The sequence below is a fragment of the Petaurus breviceps genome, unplaced genomic scaffold (genome assembly GCF_028583685.1).
Source record: "Petaurus breviceps papuanus isolate PSGF00001 unplaced genomic scaffold, PetGlider_PUasm1.0 90734, whole genome shotgun sequence".
Classification (NCBI taxonomy): domain Eukaryota; kingdom Metazoa; phylum Chordata; class Mammalia; order Diprotodontia; family Petauridae; genus Petaurus; species Petaurus breviceps.
In genome coordinates this window covers 12,324,812-12,343,580 of record NW_027187327.1, presented here as the reverse complement: position 1 = coordinate 12,343,580, position 18,769 = coordinate 12,324,812, and the positions used below count along the sequence as shown (strand labels likewise).

Below are 18,769 nucleotides of genomic sequence, written 5' to 3'. Positions count from 1 at the left end.
CCGCTCCCCCTCTTTTCTGGCCCTTGTTTTTTCTTTTAGTAGTCTTTCCAAAATGCCCTCCCCCCTCCGTGTGTGGATTAATATTAAACAGCTCGTTGTTAAGCATACATATAAGCTTCTGACCTTTTACTCATCAGAGGCCTGTTCTACCGTCACAGCTCTGGTTGGAACTGCTTACATACTGTTACCTTTCCTGCAAAACTGGGAGTATGTAGTATTAATCTTGTGGAAACAGAATTTCTTTTATTTCTCACATTATAGTCAATGACTTACTCCTCTCTGGAATATCATTTTTTTTTTATGTTTGGCACTTTTCCCATTTAAAGTTAATTGGGTAATAGAACCTTAACCAATGGTTTGTTATAGTCAGTTGCATTTGAGAGCTATTAAAAATGTCTCCTATTAAAGTATGCTTAAGGCAAGATGAAAACGTAATTTGATTATTTAATCTCAAATTAGACAATGCAGGAAGAAGAAATGTCAAAAGCTTATTTTAAGTAAATCTTTACATCAAGGCCATGTTGTACTATGAATACTTCTAAATATTTGACTTTGCCATCCCCTCACGCTATTGTCTATATCTCTCTCATTGTGTTCACTGCCCAAATCCTAACATTATTTATTCTCCCTGACTTTATTTTATCATCGTCCACTCACTTATCAGTCTTGACAATATGGCTTCCTATGCCACCATTCTACTGAAACTGCTTTCTCAAGGGTTATAAGCAAACAAATAACATGGTCTAGTGGAAATAGCACTGAACTTGAAATTTGCAGACCTGGTTAGACTATGGCATTTACTAACTACATGAGTATGGACAAGTCCCTTAAATTTTCAGTTTCAGGCTCCTCCTCCTTTGTAAAGTAAGGCTAATAATCTAGAATTATCTACATCACCGGGTTGTTCTAGGGAAAGCACTACAAATCTTAAAGTCATCTGAAAATGTGAATAGTTATTTCTCAAATGCTAAACCCAGTGGCATTTTCTCAGTCCTCAGCCTCCTTGACCTCTATCATTTTTGACACTGTTGCCCAGCCCTTCCTCCTATATAATCTCTCCTTCCTTGATGTCTATAATATTGCTCTTACCTGGTTATCCTTTTTATAGGTCACTTGACTGTACCTATTCATTCTTCTTTTTCTGGTCCCTCCTCTTTCCTCACCCTTTAAGCAATGATATTACCAAAGCTTTGTTTTTAAATCTTCTCTTTTCTCTCTACCTCTCAATCCCCCTTTCCTTTCCTTTCTTACTCTCTTTTGTTGGCTGATCAAATCTGCTAATTTGGGTTCAATAACCATCTCTACATAAACAACTCAAATCTACGTATTTTTTCTCAGTTTCTCCCAAGAATCAAAGTACCACATCATTTTCTAACTATTGGATGTCTCTTTGGCATCAAAAACTCAGTATGGCTGAAATTGAACTCTTCATTTTTCCTTCACAAAAATATTCCCATTCTTCATACTCTCTCTCTCTCTTTCTTTTTTTTTTTTTTTTTGGTGGATATCACCTTCCTCATAGCCCCAGAAGTTAAAACAGCATCTGGTACATCATAAGCACTTGACAAATATTTATTGATTGATTTATTGATTGATCATTCCAGTAATTCTAGCTTCATAGCCTCAAGGTTATGCTAGATTCTTTTCTTCCCTCACTCCCCGTATTTAATCAGTTGCCAAGTTTTATTGATTCTATCTTTACAACATCTCTTAAATCTGTGTCCTTTCCATTTACATGGCCATTACCCTAGACTCAAGGGTGGGGAACCCGAGGCTTTGAGGTCACATGGCCCTCTAGGTCCTCCAGTATGTTTGACTGAATCCAAACTTCACAGAACAAATATTAGTTTGGATTCAGTCAAAGGGTCTCAGTTGAGGATGTAGAGGGCTACATATGGCTTTGAGGCCTCAGGTTTCCCACTCCTGCTTCATGCCCTCATCACCTCTAACTCAGGCCATTATAATAACCTCCTGATTGATATTCCTGCTTACAACTTTTTTCTTCCTCTAATCTATACTTCACACACCTGCCCAAACAGCCTTCCCAAAGCATAGGGAGGACTCTGTCAGTTCTCTTATTCATAAAACCTTCCATAGTTCCCTATTGCCCTTAAGAAAAAACAAACTCCTTAGCTAGGCATTTCACATCCTCCCTGTCTGTCTCCAACCCACATTTCCATTCTTGTTTTACATTTTCCCACTTCATGCACTCTGTGTCCCAGTCATACTGATCTATTAGCTATCTCCCAGAGGAAATATCTGTCTCCCACCTCTGGGCATGTGCACAAATGATCTCCCATGCCTGATATACATTTCTTTCTCATCTTCACCAAACTTCAAATGGCAGCTCAAGTGCCCTCTCCTTTGTGAAGCCTTCCCTTAGGAATCAACCCCAGGGAGCACAAATGTGCTCTGTCTTCCATTGGTCTTGCATTTACTTAACTGTGTCTGTGTCTCTTTTGGGCAGGGATGGCTCTTTTTTCATCTTACCAGTGTTTAGCACAGTCCCCTTATACATAATAGATAATCAATAAGCTTATTATATGAATGAATAAAGATAGAATGAAATGATTGTTGGTAAGAACTAAGCACCTAGTTGCTTTTGTTGTTTTTAGGCTTGGTGACTCTTTATGGACAGTTCCAATTATTCTTTTGGAAAGGGATTTTTTTCATTCAAAAAATTTATTTTTAATTTATGGAATAAAGCAAAGACTTCCATAACATAGTATAATAAAAAAGATGATTGCACATGAAACTGCAAATCTGCTAAGCACAATTTGCTATTCCTTTCCATTATACAAAATAATCGTGTAAATTTCCTTCTTTTCTTCCCTTCTTCCCACCCTACCCACCATTAGACACAAATAGGAAAGAGATTTTGAAAGAATTCCAATTATATAACTATCTATACCTTATTTAAATAGAAAGAAAGCACTTCTATATTTGAAGAGCTTTCAAAGACTACAAGTTCTTTGAAAGTAGAAATTATTTAAAAAATTTTTATTCTCAGCTTCTATGCATTACCTATAATCTATAGGCACTTAGTAAATGTTTAACTGATTGAAAGAAAGTTGATGGAGTATGTGCTGCAGTGAACAGAGCTCTGGACTTGAAGTTCAGTGCCCTGGTCAACCAGCAAGTTAGTCAATAAATATTTATTAAGTTCCTGTTATGTGTCAGAGAGCTAAGCACTAGGGATACAAAAATAAGTAAAAGATGGTTCTTGCTTTCAAGGAAGTTACATTCTAATAACCTGGATTTGAGTCTTGACTTTTCTTTTTTTTTTTTTTTTTAAAGCAATCGGGGTTAAGTAACTTGCTCAAGGTTACACGGCCAGTTATTTCTGGGTTTGACTTTTCACTTACTTAGCTGTGTATCTTGGCTCTGGATCTCTTGGCGTCAGTTTACTTCTTTGTAAAATAGGATTAATCATATTTGCAGTATCTCATAGTGATGCTGTGAGGAAAGAATTTTATAAATTGGTTGAGTTATTACAAATAGTCACCACAAATGCCTAATTATTTAAAGTATGATTTAAAATACGGTATAACTAGTAAGGTATTTTCATTTATAACTAGGTCAGTTCTATAAATGGCTTAATGGATGTGGAATTAATTATGTTTATTTGTCTTGTTAGGCTGAAGGAATAGAGAAATCATATTCACAGTCTCTCCTCTTGGACCTGACTGGCAACAAATTATCAACTACAGACCAGACTTTGAGCTTTGCCTTTCCTTCTGACAGGGTGATTGGTAGCGAAAGAGTCCACATTACTGCTATTGGTAAGAACATATTGTATAGGTTTATGTATTTTTTATGTTTGTAGCTCCATAGATTTTTCCCCTCTGTTAGGAGATGGGGGAAAATATCAGCCTGTGTTGAGCTCTGTGGTATAAAAAGGCATCTTACATAGACTTTAGATGGCATGTGACCCAGATCCATAAGTTAGAGGGAGGAATTGATACAGAAAAGTAGTATCTTTAGCATATAGAACACAATTCTGATCAATCCTGAATTCTGACTTTTGGAACCTGAGTGACTTGGATCTTTCTGGGAAAATCAGGAAGATGATTTTGCTAATACTGGCACAGTTCTTCAAGAGAAAGTCACTGTGTAAAAACAAAGTCAGTTTTACAAATATAGAATGGAACGTTTTACTATATTCTCACAATGCTTTTAGGCGCTAAGCAGAGCAGAAACACTACAGTCAGCTCAGATTGTGAGCACATCTAACCTCATCTTGAGTTTTTTATTTGGAAACAATTTTAATTTATTCTAAGTTTGGCAAGTTTCTTATTTTTATGAGACCCAAAATAGATGGGATCAGAAGGAGATGTCACCAAAACTTGAAACTATGTAAGATCTTAATATTTTCTGTAGTCATAAGAAATCCAGCTGTCAAATGCTCACTTCTGGCTTCTCTAGAACACAAGGAGTCAAGACTACAGAGTGTCCTCCAACAAGCTTCAGGCAACATAGAACTGCAACCTTTTAATTCAGTTTTCTACTAGCATCAAAATGATTATTTAGATCACTGTGAAAACATAACCTTTTTTCAAATAGTATGATTATACAGCTGTGTTTTACAAGTAGAATATAGCTAGAGGAAAAATTTTAATTAATGACATCTGAATTTAATATCAGTGACAGGCCACCAGGATTTTAGGATCTGGGACAAACATCTTTGTTTTATCCTCTCAGGGACTCTGTTAATTCACATCTGCCAGGGTAACAATCCTTTCTATTTTTCTATTCCGTATGTTCCCCATTTGTCCTCTGAAAACAAAAACAAAAACTAAAACATTGAATTTAACCCGGAATTCTCAGAAGGAATAAGTATGTTTTACAGAAACTGGAGTTTTCCATTCAGTTGGACTCATCTGTTCAAGTATTCTCCATAGTGTTGGACTGCCTTATGGTGGGGAAGGTGGAAGTAAAGAGTGTATGCTCCAAATTCTTATTTAAGGAGGAATTGTGCTGAAGCAGTAATGAGAAGAGCAAAACTGGGGCAAATCTCAAGCAATCGTGGCCTGGCTCAGGGCTAGTCTGGCAAAATTGTAACAATAACAAATGAGTCTAATTCTGGAGGGCTTTGGTCTTCTAGGTAAGAAATCATACCCTACCAATAGCTTTATTTGGGGCCCCAGTTTATAAACTTACCATCATCTTTATTAGAATGAGCAGTTTCAGTGGTTTTGCTAACAGTACACTAGTACACCTGGCTTTCCACAGCCTCTCCAGCATTGACTACCATACCAGTCTTTGCCAATTTGCTCGGTGTGAAGTGAAACCTCATAATTGTTTTGATTTTCATTTCTCTTATTTGTGATTTAGAGCATTTCTTCTTATGATCATTATTATGAGTAAACTAAACAGGAGAGCATTATAATCAATTAAACTTGTTTGGCAACTATTTATATTTTAAAATAAATGAAATTTAATCCTTAAAATGTTATATCTCCATTAGGCCTTTCCCTCCCCGTAAGTCTCCAACATAATTCTGTGTTCATTCATTCTCATTAATTTTTCCTCTTATAGGGTCTGTACAAGGAGCAGCTGATATAGTTTGCTGTATACTTTCATTTTACAGGTTTTAGTTCTGTTTCGTTCTGTTCTTTGGTTATATGAATGAAATCTGCTATCACAAAGTTAATTGTTCTAGTGTGTTTATGGCATGGCCCTATACATGAACTCAATCTTTTGTTTACAGGAGATATTCTCGGGCCTTCTATCAATGGTTTAGAGTCCTTGATTCAGATGCCTTATGGCTGTGGTGAACAGAATATGATCAACTTTGCTCCAAATATCTATGTTTTGAATTACCTAACTAACACAAGACAACTGACAGATAGTGTGAAAGACAAAGCCATCTCATTTATGAGGCAAGGTCAGTATTTTAACAGACAATTTGCTGTTTAAAAGTACATTTTTTTTGCATCGTTCAGAAATAGCTGTGTAAAACATTTCAAAAGAGGTGAATTTTGTCTTACTTTTCTTGTGGATAGTGGTGGAGATGGATTAAAGGGTGTTAAGTGACTACAGGTTAGAGAAGATGATGCTGAAATTGGATGTGCGAATTCAACCAATAAACAATCAGCAAGCAATTACTTTTTGAAATTTTTATATTTTATTTTTTTAAAATTACATGTCAAAACCATTTTAACATTAAAAAAAATTTTGAGTTCTAAATTCTCTCCCTACTTTCCTTCCTTCTCCACTCCTTGAGAAGGCAAGCAATATCATATAGATTATGTATGTTAAGTCATGCAAAACATATTTTCATATTAGCTATATTGCAAAAGAAAACACAAACTAGAAAAAAAACCTAAGAAAAATAAAGTGAAAAAAAAGCATACATTGCAAAAGAAAACACAAACCAGGAAAAAAAAACCCTAAGAAAAATAAAGTGAAAAAAAAAACTTACTTAGATCTTCATTGAGACTCAATCAGTTCTTTCTCTGGGGGTTGGATAGCATTTTTCATCGTGAGTCCTTTGGCATTGTCTTAGATAATTATGTATTGATCAGAAAACTAAGTCATTCACAGTTGATCATCATACACTATTGCTATTACTGTGTACAATACTCACCTGGTTCTACTCACTTTACTTTGCATCAGTTCATATAAATCAGGCCTGCATAACATATGTCCTGCAAGCTGTTTGAGACCTGCCAAAGCAGCACGTGGGTGGCATGTTGTGCAGGCCTGTTTCATATCCTCTACATTTTTTGCGGGCTGCCTGAAATCTTTTTAGGTGCCAACTATGGCCCATGGCTGCATGTTGTGCAGGCTTGATATAAGTCTTTCCAGGTTTTTCTGAAACCATCTTACTCATCATTTCTTTTTTTTTTTTTTTTTGCCTTTTGGAGGGCGATTGGGGTTAAGTAACTTGCCCAAGGTTATAAGGCTAGTTTTTTTTTTTTTTGTGTGTGTGTAGGTGTTAAGTGTCTGAGGCCAGAACCGTACTCGGGTCCTCCTGACTCTGGGGCCGGCGCTTTACTCACTGCGCCACCTAGCCATCCCCTTACTCATCATTTCTTATAGCGCAATAGTATTTCATCACAATTGTATACCACAATTTGTTCAGTCATTTTCCAATGATAGGCATCCCCTCAATTTCTAATTCTCTGATACCACAAAAAGAAATTAGCTAGCAATTATTAAATATATACTATATACTAAGGACATAAAGACATAATAAAGCAAGCAGTCTTTGTCTTCAAGGAGCTTATATTCAGTTAAGGGAAAGTACATTCAAATAGATACAAAATATACAGAAGGTAAATACAAGGTTATTTGGGTTGGGAGGAGGTACTACTACTGGCTGTGAGGATAAAGAATCTTATAAATTTTTTTTTGCTTTTTTGGAGGGGGGAAGGCAGGGCAATTGGGGTTAAGTGACTTGCCCAAGGTCACACAGCTAGCAAGTGTTAAGCGTCTGAGGCCGGATTTGAACTCGGGTCCTCTTGACTCCAGGGCAGGTGCTCTATTCACTGCGCCATCTAGCTGCCCCAAGAATCTTATAGTCAGTTCTTGAGTTAAGCCTCAGACTAAGCCAAGGATTCTAAGAGACAGAGTATTTCTAGGCATGGGTATGGCCTTCTTCAATGACACAGGGGCTAGAGATAGATGGTCATTTGTGAGGAATGAGGAATTTGTGAGGAATCTATTTGCCTGGATTTTAGAATGTATAAAGGTAAGTAATGTGTAGTAATTCTGGGAATGTAGATTGGGGTCTAACTGTGAAGGGCTTTAATGGTCAAACGAGAATTGTTTAGGAGTCAATTTAGTATAATGCAGTGCTTCTGAGAGTCAGAGGACCTGGATTCAGATCCCACACACTACCTCTCTGACATTGGGTAAGTCATACAACTTCCGTGAGTCTCAATTTCCTTATCTGTTAAATAAGGGGGTTCGATTAGGTAGCCTCAGAGGTCCCTTCCAGTTTTATGTCTATAAGCTCAAAAATCTAATTTCACTCAACCACGATATGTGGATGAAGTGGACCTATCTACTCAGGGTCAAACAGGTGGGTCACACACACAGGGCTGAGTCAGGAATTGAATCTAGGTCCTTCTACTGCAGAGTTAGGACAGCTTTCGATAAGGTTTTCTTAATAACTCTACTCTTTGGCTTTCTAAGTACTTCACAATTTCCTTCTTTCAAAGTCTAGCTCCAGTGACACCTCTAAGAAAACTTTCTGCCAGCTCCCCAAATCTTACTTGCTTCTCTTTGATCATTCTAATTAACTCATCATATGCTTATAGTTATTTGTGTACATATGTTATTCAGCTATGATACTGTATGGTCCTCGAGGTCAGTGACTTTCTTTTCTTCTTTCTATCCCTAGCACCTTGCTTCTATTCCATGCACATTGCTTAACATGTAGTAGGTCCATAATAAATGCTTGTTGAATTAAATTGCATTGAATCTTACTTATTACACATCAAATGTATTACTACTACTACTATCTAGCAGTATCCCATATGTTATAAGGAATTTGGAAACATGGATACTATACTTGCACTTAGTTGATGTTGTTCATCCTTTATTTATGAATTTTGTTGTAAAAGAGATTTCTTTACATATGAAGGGCCAAATATTTCAGTGTCTTTTTTTTCTTCCAACAATGATTTGTGTTCATAAGAGTATTTGTTTAAGCTGAAGTGCTCCAAGGTAGTTTTTCAAAAGTTTAGGGGCATCTCAGAGCAAGAGTGTTTTTTAATTCATTGATCTTGTAAAGGTTAAGGATGGAAGGGAAAGAAATTTATTGTTTTTTCACAGAAATGAAAAAAATTAAATAATATTCCAGCTTCTTTTAGAAAGCTGGGGATATATGGTTTCTGTGGACTACACTTTGAAGTAGTAAGGAAGATGCTGGAAAACTATGCTATGGAACTCTGAGTTACATCTGGCTCTTAGACACTTTGCTGGACACCCCTGAACTAAATGATGTTGTGAAAGTAGCATACAAATTAATGATATCATGTAAAATGATATTAGGTCAGAAATAATCTGTCTCCTTTTAAAGACTGAATTATTTATTTTTATTCACTTTCTGAAATTCCTTATATGGTTGGGTTTCATTTAATAAAATTAAAGTGATGTTGGTGAGTCATTACTGTATTATTAAATCTACTATTTGGACAATGTGTTTTTTTTCCACTTCATTCTTTGGCCTAGGAGATCAATACTCTAATGTATGGTGTTTTGGCCAAAACATTTACATCAATGAGTGAAGTAGGAAGGAAGAAAACAAGCATTTATTAAATATTTACTTTGTACCAAACACTGTGCTAAGCACTTTTCAAATATTATCTCTTGAGGAGATAGATGGTGCTATTATTATGCGGTAGCCTGCAGTTAAATGCTTTACCTGGGGTCATGTGGCTAGTTAAGAGGCTGAATTTGAGTTCAGGCCTTCCTGACACTGAGGTTTGGTGCTCTACTGTGCCACCTAGCGGCCTCTTCCATTGTTGAAAAAGAAGGAAAAAAACATCCTCCCCAAGGACCCAACATCATTACAACAAAATGTCTTTGATTTGTGTTGCAGATAGTTAATCTGTTAATTGAAGATTTCTCTCAGATATTTAATTCTTAGGACTATATAAATTCTTAGGACTATATATTAAAGCTCAATTTTGTGAGTAATCAGAAAAAAATGTTTAGTTAATGTGTGTTATTTTCTCTAAATAAAAACCGAAAAGGAACAGTTTTTACAACTCTAGTTTTGTAGTCAGTCTTCAAAGTATGATTTTGAGACAAGATTGAAAAATCTTACATGTTCTTTAGGGAAAAGAACCTATAAAGGTCCTCATTTGCTACCTTTCTCCTTTATGATAGATTGTGAAGAAATTGATCAGACTTGCCCATGAAAATGTAATTAATGTAGGCTCCAAATTTGTTTGAAAATAATATTAGCAACTAAGATAACCAAACCACTTATTAATTTGTATATTTCCCTGAATAGTAACCTCCATTATTTACTGTGATATTGTACACAACAACTTCTTTGGATATTCCAAATTCTGGAGAGTCAATGTCAAATTAAGGCATATGTATATTTATGTCAGGCCTTTTAGAAATAGCAGCAGTTAGTGAGAAACTTCAATTTAATTAACAAGCACAAATACCCCCCCACAAATACCTCCCCATAACAGGAGTTTTTAACCTGGGGTCTATGGACAGATTTCAAGTGTCTTGACCATTTTCCCCTTTATTCATTTAGAAATATTGTTTTAAGAGTCCATGGCACAAAAATATAAACTTACTTTAGATGGCAAACAGGATGGACTTTAATCGTGCTATATGAGGATTAGTTAAAGGAACTGCAATGTTTAATTTGTGTTGAGAAAAAAAGAAGGAATCACAAAGTCTTAGATTTAGGGCTTTTGGGATACCCTGAAAGGACCTTACAGAACACTTGGTCTCATCTCATTGGGCAGATGAGAATAGCTCATGTAGTAAATGGCAGAGATGGGAGTTAAAACTGAGGTCTTCCTAACTTCCTATCTAGCCCTGGCTCTGTGACATGCTACCTTTACAATATCCCAACAAATACTCGAACTCTTGTGGAAGAAGAGTTTTATTTGTTATGTTTGGCCTTTGAGGGCTGCAGTAGGACCTGGAAGGTAAAGGCGGCCAGATTTCAACTCAATATAAAAAAATTCTTAATAATTAGAGTTGACTTAAAAAGAAATTTTTTATTTTAGACTCAAGGGCCAGAACACAAATATAGAATAGAGAAAAGAAACAAAAACATATCATAAACTTAAATATTAGAACTTAAATAAAGAGTTGTCTTTAAGCAGGAGGGTAGTGAGTTCCTCTCTGGGGGTATTAAAGCAGGAAGACTAATTGTTGGGAAGGTTTTAGATATTATTTTTGATTTGGGGAGTTATTGACCTAAATGTCCTTTCATGCCCTTTCCTAACATTAAGATTCTATGATAATAATTTAGATTTTAATAATAATTCAGATTCATAATATAGTAAGTTTTTAGATGATCTCTGTCATTTATCTGTCTCTTTCTATCTCTCTGTGTCTCTTTTTGTTTCTGTCTCTGTCTCTAAATGGGCAGATAGGTGCCATGGTAGATAGAATACCAGATCTGGGTTCCAGAAGATTTGAGTTTAGATCCCGCCTAAGACATCCCCTAACTATCTGATCCTGGGCAAGTCACTTAAACTCCATCTGCCTCAGTCTCCTCATCTGTAAAATGGGGATAGTAACAGTGACTGCCTCCTAGGGATGTCATGAAAATAAAATGAGATATTTGTAAAACACTGTTTTACTGTTAAAGTGCTATATAAATATTAACTATTATTGATTATGATAAACTTAAATGACTTCTAAATTTCTTTTTGTAGAAAATTATGTTTTTCCCCCTTTGTAACCTACCCTGACTTTTTTTTTCTTCTCTATTTAGAGCCATAAGCCTCAAGCCTCAGCACAGTAGACGAATCAGTTGTGTCTCTTTGGGTTAACTTTTTCCAAAGAATTAATTTGCCAGCATAAATACCAATAGGTTAAAACTGACTTAGAGGGGAAATAAAGTTACTCCACTTAAAATGCTTAATATGGAATTCTCCTGGCAGTCAGATAGATGTAGATAGGGAATATGTTTCCTCCAGGTTATGTTTTTCTAGATGCTGTCACCCACAATTATAGCTCAACATTTACATTCCCTATTCCAGCTAAACAAGCAAAGGAGGTTTACTTCAGAACTGGAGAATTCAGTATTTTGTTTTCTTTGTGTTGCCTCTGTTTGGCAGAGGCTTGGTAGTAGTATTGATGCAGAGTCCTGGAGGTCAGCCACCTGAGAGGTAATTTTCATGAGGACTGATCTCATTTCCATGATCTCATCCCCATGACCAATTTTACAATATCTCATGCTTGGAACAACTATTGTTGATAGGATTTGTGCCGTTAGAGGGCATATTGTCCTTTTTTTTTCTGGATAAGTCATTCTGGTTACAGAGATATTTTTCCATAGTTTACATGGGTACCAAAATATTTTCGTGTTTTACAAGGCAAAAGTCACAGTTCAGTTGTGGCTATTCATATTATAAGGCATTGAAGAGGACTGGTATGGTGGATGAAATCCTAGTTTGTAAATCAAAGGCTTGGGTTCTTATCCTGGGTTCCATTGTTAATCCCTTTTGTGATCTTAAGAAAGTTTTTTTAAAAGCTTGAGAAAATTGTTTACTATTTCTCTGACTCACTTGTATCCATTCTGCTACATTCTACTTTCATAATGTAGCTAACGTGAAGATTAAGAAAGGGATTAAGTAAATCAGTTTAATCAATGAATTTATATTCTTAGTATCAGCAATAATTTAAAAATCCATTCTAATGAATACTTTATTAATATTAAATTTTACTTGCTAGCTTTTTGGGAAAGGGGAAAAGTAAGATGTTAAAAGGTGGATGTGTTCATTTTTATGGCAAGACTATTTTTATTAATTAAAATTTTTAATTGAAACTTAAAATTAAGCATAAATATGACCACCTAAACTTGTTTAGTAAACATTTATAGATAATTTGATTTTAAATTAATAAATTATAACTTTTGATTATACTCTCCACCTCCCTCTTATTTCTTGTATTGGAGCAGTCTGATTTTTACATCCCTCACAGGATCTGCAATAGTACAATTGTAGTCCTTTTCCTTTTCCTTCCTCTGCCCGTTTTTGCTTTTTTTTTTTTTTTTTTTTTTTTTTGGGGGGGCAAGGGGGTTTTTTTTTTTTTTTTTTTTTTTTTGCTGTTTTGGAGGGCAATTGGGGGTAAGTGACTTGCCTAAGGTCACACAGCTAGTTTTTGTGTTAAGTGTCTGAGGTCAGATTTGAACTCAGGTCCTCCTGACTCCAGGGCCAGTGCTCTATTCACTGTGCCACCTAGCCACCCCTCTTGTTTTCTTTATGAGAAAATACTGACAAGGAAGTTGATAATACTGAACATCCTCTTCTTTTCTCACCTCTTCAGGCTACCAAAGAGAACTTCTTTACCAAAGGGATGATGGTTCTTTCAGTGCTTTTGGAAATAGTGATCCTTCTGGGAGCACATGGTATGTATGTTTGCCAACAAAATTAATCTATATCCTAGATCAGGAACACACAATTCAGATACTGCACTGAGATGAAAGTGTTTAAGGTTTGGCAGACATTTTTCAGTGGGTTGGCTTGCAGCTTGGTTTTCATCAGAACCATTGCCCAACTCTGAAGGGGAGTCTCCTGTAGGCGGTAGTCTAGGGCCACTTTTATCTTTTTGGAAGATGAGTAGCATTTCTGTCATTGTGGGTGCAGCAACATGGAATGTTTTGAGATGATTGTGCATCTCACAGGAACATTTTGTGAGCGTGACTGTATAGTAAAAGGATAGAATAGTCTCTCTGAATTCTCTAAAGAAAATTTTCTACCATGTAATCAAATTCAATATATTGTTGTAGTAAGGAATAATTGGTTAGAATTTCCATAGTGATTGAATGAGCCCCTGGGCTTGTTATTGGGAGACAGAGGTAAAAATGGTAAATGCTGATTATGATGCCTTCTCCACGCTGTGGTCATAACCAGTGAAAACAGACCCAGGTATGAATGATGTCATGTCTGGGTGACTTACTGATTTTTACCCATTATTGTAATGTTTTACATTTAGAATAGAGGTGGAATCCAGCTCCCTCATTTTATAGTTCGTGAAGCTAAGGCTTAGAGATGTAAAGTTCCTTAATTCAGTAAACGTTCATGAAGTCCCTACCATGTGCTAAGTTCAGGAGATACAAAAAAAGAGGCAAAACTCCCCCAAAACCCCAACAAAAAACCAAAAACAACCAGTCCCTGCCCTCAGGGAGCTTTTAATCTAATGGGGGGACAAAACTTTTCCAGCTAGTAGTTAGCTGAGGTGACTTTAAATCCATGTTTTCCTAACTCCAAGTCCAATGCCGAGACACTGCATCTTATTACCTCTTCTTTTTCTGTATCCCATTTCCCTTTGTCTTCTGAAATTTGTAGAGTATAACTGGGCACTTCTTTAATGTCATGCCACTTGACATCCTAGTTCCACCAAACTTAATGGCCTGGAAGAGAGGATATTTCCTTTGTTGTTTTTTCCTCAAAAGTATTTAGTGATACTTGTGTATCACATTTGTGATAAGGGTAATACAAAGAGTAATATAAAAGCAATACAGTTTAGTTCTGGGCTATAAATACTGAAATCCTTACTTGATTTCAGCAGATGTTAAGATAGAATGCATAATTTTGCTTTTCCTTCATAAACACTTGGAGTATTTCACAAATGAACTATGAATTTAATTAAAATGAATTCCTTTTTTGGTAATGAAGATAGTATCTATATTTCCACTTAGAGGACATTTTATTTATAGCATATGATTTATAGGATTCATAGGACGTAGGTTCTCATAACATCCATAGCAATGCTCCTTTGTTATTTTTCTAATTGTTCCACGTGCTTCCTTCCTCCAACTGTCTTTTCATCCCTCTATTATATTGTGTGGGAAAAAGCATTCATTTGCTCACTTAATGATATTTGGAAGGTTTTATAACATATATTTCATTTGAAAAGTTCTATTTTTTCCCCATCTAGGTTATCAGCTTTTGTCCTAAGATGTTTTCTTCAAGCTTCTCCTTACATAGATATTGATCAGGATGTGTTACACAGAACATTTTCCTGGCTCAAGAAACATAGAAAACCCAATGGTGAATTCTGGGAACCAGGAAAAGTGATCCACAGTGACCTTCAAGGTGGCAATAACAGTCCAGTCACCCTTACAGCCTATATTCTGACATCGCTCTTAGGTTATCAGAAGTACCAGGTAGTTAACTTTTTGTTGTATTTGAATTGTTATTTTGTGGTTTGTTTTTCATTCTTGAAGACCATGACATTGGGAAGATGATGCCAAGGCTTGCAAGTGAATTGGATTTAAGTGAGGGAAGGCTGTGCTAAGTCACCAGTCTCAGTTTCTCCTCCAGAGCCATCTGGGTCCACTGGCAAGATGTAGATCAGGATGATTGGAGATATGTGAAGTAAGAAGGAAGGGATGTTTTAGGGCCCACAGACACAGTTACTTTGCTTTCTAAGTCTACATCTAAGGAACCCAGTTTAGACATGTACTACTTTACTTCTATGTTCCAATAATCCACTTGATAGGTCGGTGTCAGGAGTAGCTGAAGAAGTTCTATAAATTATATGCTCTTTTTTTTTTTTTTTTGCTTTTTGGAGGGGGAAAGCAGGGCATTTGGGGTTAAGTGACTTGCCCAAGGTCACACAACTAGTAAGTGTTAAGTGTCTCAGGCCGGATTTGAACTCAGGTCCTCCTGACTCCTGGGTCAGTGCTCTATTCACTGTGTTACCTAACACACCCCCCACCCCCCAAAATTATATTCTTTTAAAAAAACTATATACAAACATTGTAAGATATGCTATTAATAAGTTAAAAAATATTTTACCATTTAACAGGGAGGGTTTTTTTTTTTTTTTAGTGAAAGTTATCTACTTTGGTAAAAAACATTTTCCCAACTCTTTGGCTAATGATTTTCTTATTTATAAAAAGATACATTTGTGACTGGACAGCTAGTTGGTGCAGTGGATACAATGGTGGGCCTGGAGCCATTGATTACCTTCTAGGTTCCTGCCACTGCACTAGGTGTGATTATTTTGTTCTCTATAACACCATGTTCATTACCAATATTGTCTTATGTGCTGTTCTCCCAAAGCACACATCCAACCTTTGCTTCAGGTGAGCATTCCTAGTTGGAGAAGCACTAACATCCACTGTTTACTATCATCACACTGTTTATTCCTTCTTCCTTTGGAGAACAAGGTCTAATTACTTGCCATTGTAAAAGTTATGACTCTTTTAAGGTTTTTCAAGGTTTGTTATTTAAATGTTTATCACATTTAAATTAAATTAAAGATTTAAATAAAAAAATTTAATTAAAAAAAACAAAGAGGTTATTTTTAGTACCTTAATATCTCCATGTCTGTCTAGGCTTCCATGGATATGAGATCGTCTGTTAACTTTTTGGAGTCGCAGTTCAGGGAGGGTGTTTCAGATAACTACACTCTAGCTCTCATAAGTTATGCACTATCTTCTGTGGAAAGTTCTGAAGGGAAAGCAGCTCTGGATATGTTGAACCAGAGAGCAGAACGTGAAGGTAAGTGTATTCTTTTATTACTTATGGAATTCTTTTCTATTTTGATCTGGACTTGTGATTTCTTTGATATAGGGAACCCTAGGTTGCAGACCTGCCTGTGTTCAGTGCACTGAAAATTAAGGGACTTGCCCCGGACTTTCTGACTTAAAGGAAGCACGGCATAGTGGATAGTTCACTGCACCTGGGGTCACAAAGACCTGGGTTCAGATATTCCCTCAGCTAAGTTACTAGCTGTGTAACTCTAGGCAAGTCACTTAACCTTTTTGTGCCTCAGTTTCTGCAACTGTAAAATGGAGTCATAATAGCACCTACCTCCCAGGATTGTGAAGCTCGAATGAGATTTTTGAGAGTTTTTCAAACCTTAAGGTGCCATATAATCACTAACTGTTATTATTATTAGAAAATGAGCAATTTGGACTTGATGGCCTCTAAGGTCCCTTTGGGGCAGCTGGGTGGCACAGTCAATAGAGTGCTAGGCCTGGAGTCAGGAAGACTCATCTTCATGAGTTCGGATCTGGCCCCAGACACTTAGTAGCTGGGCAAGTGACTTAATCTTGCTTGCCTCAGTTTCCTCATCTGTAAAATGAGCTGGAGAAGGAAATGGCAAATCATTCCAGTATCTTTGCTGGGAAAACCCTAAATGGCATCACAAAGAGTTGGACGTGACTAATTGACTAAACAACAACAACAACAATACTTACTTTAATGACTCTAAAGCTGATAGATGCTGAGATGGTTGAAATGGCTTTTACCATTTTAAGTATTTGATTTCTCTTCTGCAAGGCATGGAATCTATCTACTCTGTTATATGGACATTAGGCCACACTACCCAATGCCTTCTGTAACTTCAGAAGGCTCACCTACTCTATTTTGACTAGAATATCATCAAATTAAACATTATTTCAGTATTAGTCTATAGGCAGAATGTACCCAAAGGAATATTGTGGAAACACCATACCTACTTATTCTAAATTCTGCCAATTTAAATAAAGGATAGTTTCATAAAGTTGTTAGACACTTGTAAGACTTCACAAAACATTGTTATCATCATCATCACTATCAATAACAAGAGTCAGTGGGGTGGCTAGGTGGTGCAGTGAGTAAAACGCTGGCCCCGGAGTCAGGAGGACCCAAGTTCGGTTCCAGCCTCAGACACTTAACACTCACACAAAAAAAAAACTAGCCGTGTAACCATGGGCAAGTTACTTAACCCCAATTGCCCCCCAAGAGGCAAAAAACAAAACAAAAAAACCCAACCCCCCCCCCCCAAACGAGTCAGGCAGTACACATCTATTAAGCACCTACATATACATGAGACACTGAAGGAAAGGCAAAAGAGAGTCCCTGATGTCAAGGATCTTACAGTCTAATGGGGGAAGACAACACACAAAAAGAAGCTAAAAAGGGGAGGCTAACCCATGTGGGGCAGGTGGAAGTCCTGGGGAATTCAGCCAGGTGGGAAATGATGAAATGGCTGCCCTGGGTGCTCTCCTTAACTGGGAGGGCTTAAATATGGAAGGAGCTAGACATTTATTGTTTATTTAGTACCTTTGATTCTATCTTAGATATTAGCCAATTGATCATAGGATCATAGATTGAAAACTAGAAGGAACCTTGGAGGCCATTAAGTCCAAATCCTTTCCCCCTCTCCCATTTTACAGCTGAGGAAACAGGCCCACAGTGATTAACTTTTCCACAGTTACTCAGCTAGTAACTATCTGAGGTGGATTTTGAACCCAGGTTTTCCTAACTCCAAATCCAATAGACTTTCTGTTATAGGAGGGTGCCTCTAAAATGTTTCCAAAGAAGCAGAAAGAATCCTTGTTATTTCTTCCTTCTGCTAGCTGAAAGATCTGCTCACTTGGTTTTCTTTGGTGTAGATGTAGCTGTGGGTGATTGACTGATTGACTGATGTAGCTACTATTCAAGTACATTCTGCAATAGTTGGGGGGTGGATGGGAAGAGAAACCCCAAGGAGGGAGAATCTTGCCCCCTCCAGGGTATGTAGCATAAGAATTTTTAGGAGAATTCCACCTGATTGGGACCACATGGAGGATTTTGCTAAGGGGGAGGGCTCTAATTTAAACTTATATTACTATGACTTTTAAATAATGAAACCTGCTAATTCCTACAGAATTTTAGAGCTAGTGGAGTTTTTAGCCATCCTCTTTATTTGGAGAAACTTAGACTTATGGGGGGTTAAATAACTGGTCTGATTTCATACAGCTAGTTAATGGCAAGAGGGAGAGCTCAGGTTTCAGAACACCCAGTCTAGGCTTTTTTCCATTACTTCACCCTGACTCCTAAAGTACTTTTAGGAAGGGATGTCCAGATGAGTTGTGTACTTTACCTTTTTGACTAGGGTATACATTGCTTTCTTCTCCCTTTTTAAAAAAAAACCTCTTAAATCATCTTCATTTCTGAACATATCCTTCCTCTTCCACTACCTTATGGTCCTACCCTTGTAACAAAGATTAAAAAAATAAAGGCAGTGGGAGGAACAAGTTCATCAAAACCAACCAACACACTGACCACATGAACTTTTCTCTTTTTTTAAAAAAAATTTTAATTAAATTTCCAGTTCCAAATTTTCTCCTTCC

At 36.6% G+C, this 18,769-nt stretch overlaps 1 protein-coding gene across 4 annotated transcripts in view; it reads left to right on the top strand.

Annotated features, from left to right (window-relative positions):
* The window catches only part of CD109 (CD109 molecule), a 183,488-nt gene that overhangs the window by 136,759 nt on the left and 27,960 nt on the right, over nt 1-18,769 (top strand). For all 4 annotated transcript variants that reach the window (XM_069067023.1, XM_069067021.1, XM_069067022.1 and 1 more), the window contains exons 22-26: nt 3,638-3,782; nt 5,711-5,887; nt 12,985-13,066; nt 14,599-14,827; nt 16,004-16,169. In XM_069067023.1, the coding sequence (XP_068923124.1) occupies nt 3,638-3,782; nt 5,711-5,887; nt 12,985-13,066; nt 14,599-14,827; nt 16,004-16,169 (799 nt within the window). The remainder of the gene's footprint in view (nt 1-3,637; nt 3,783-5,710; nt 5,888-12,984; nt 13,067-14,598; nt 14,828-16,003; nt 16,170-18,769) is intronic.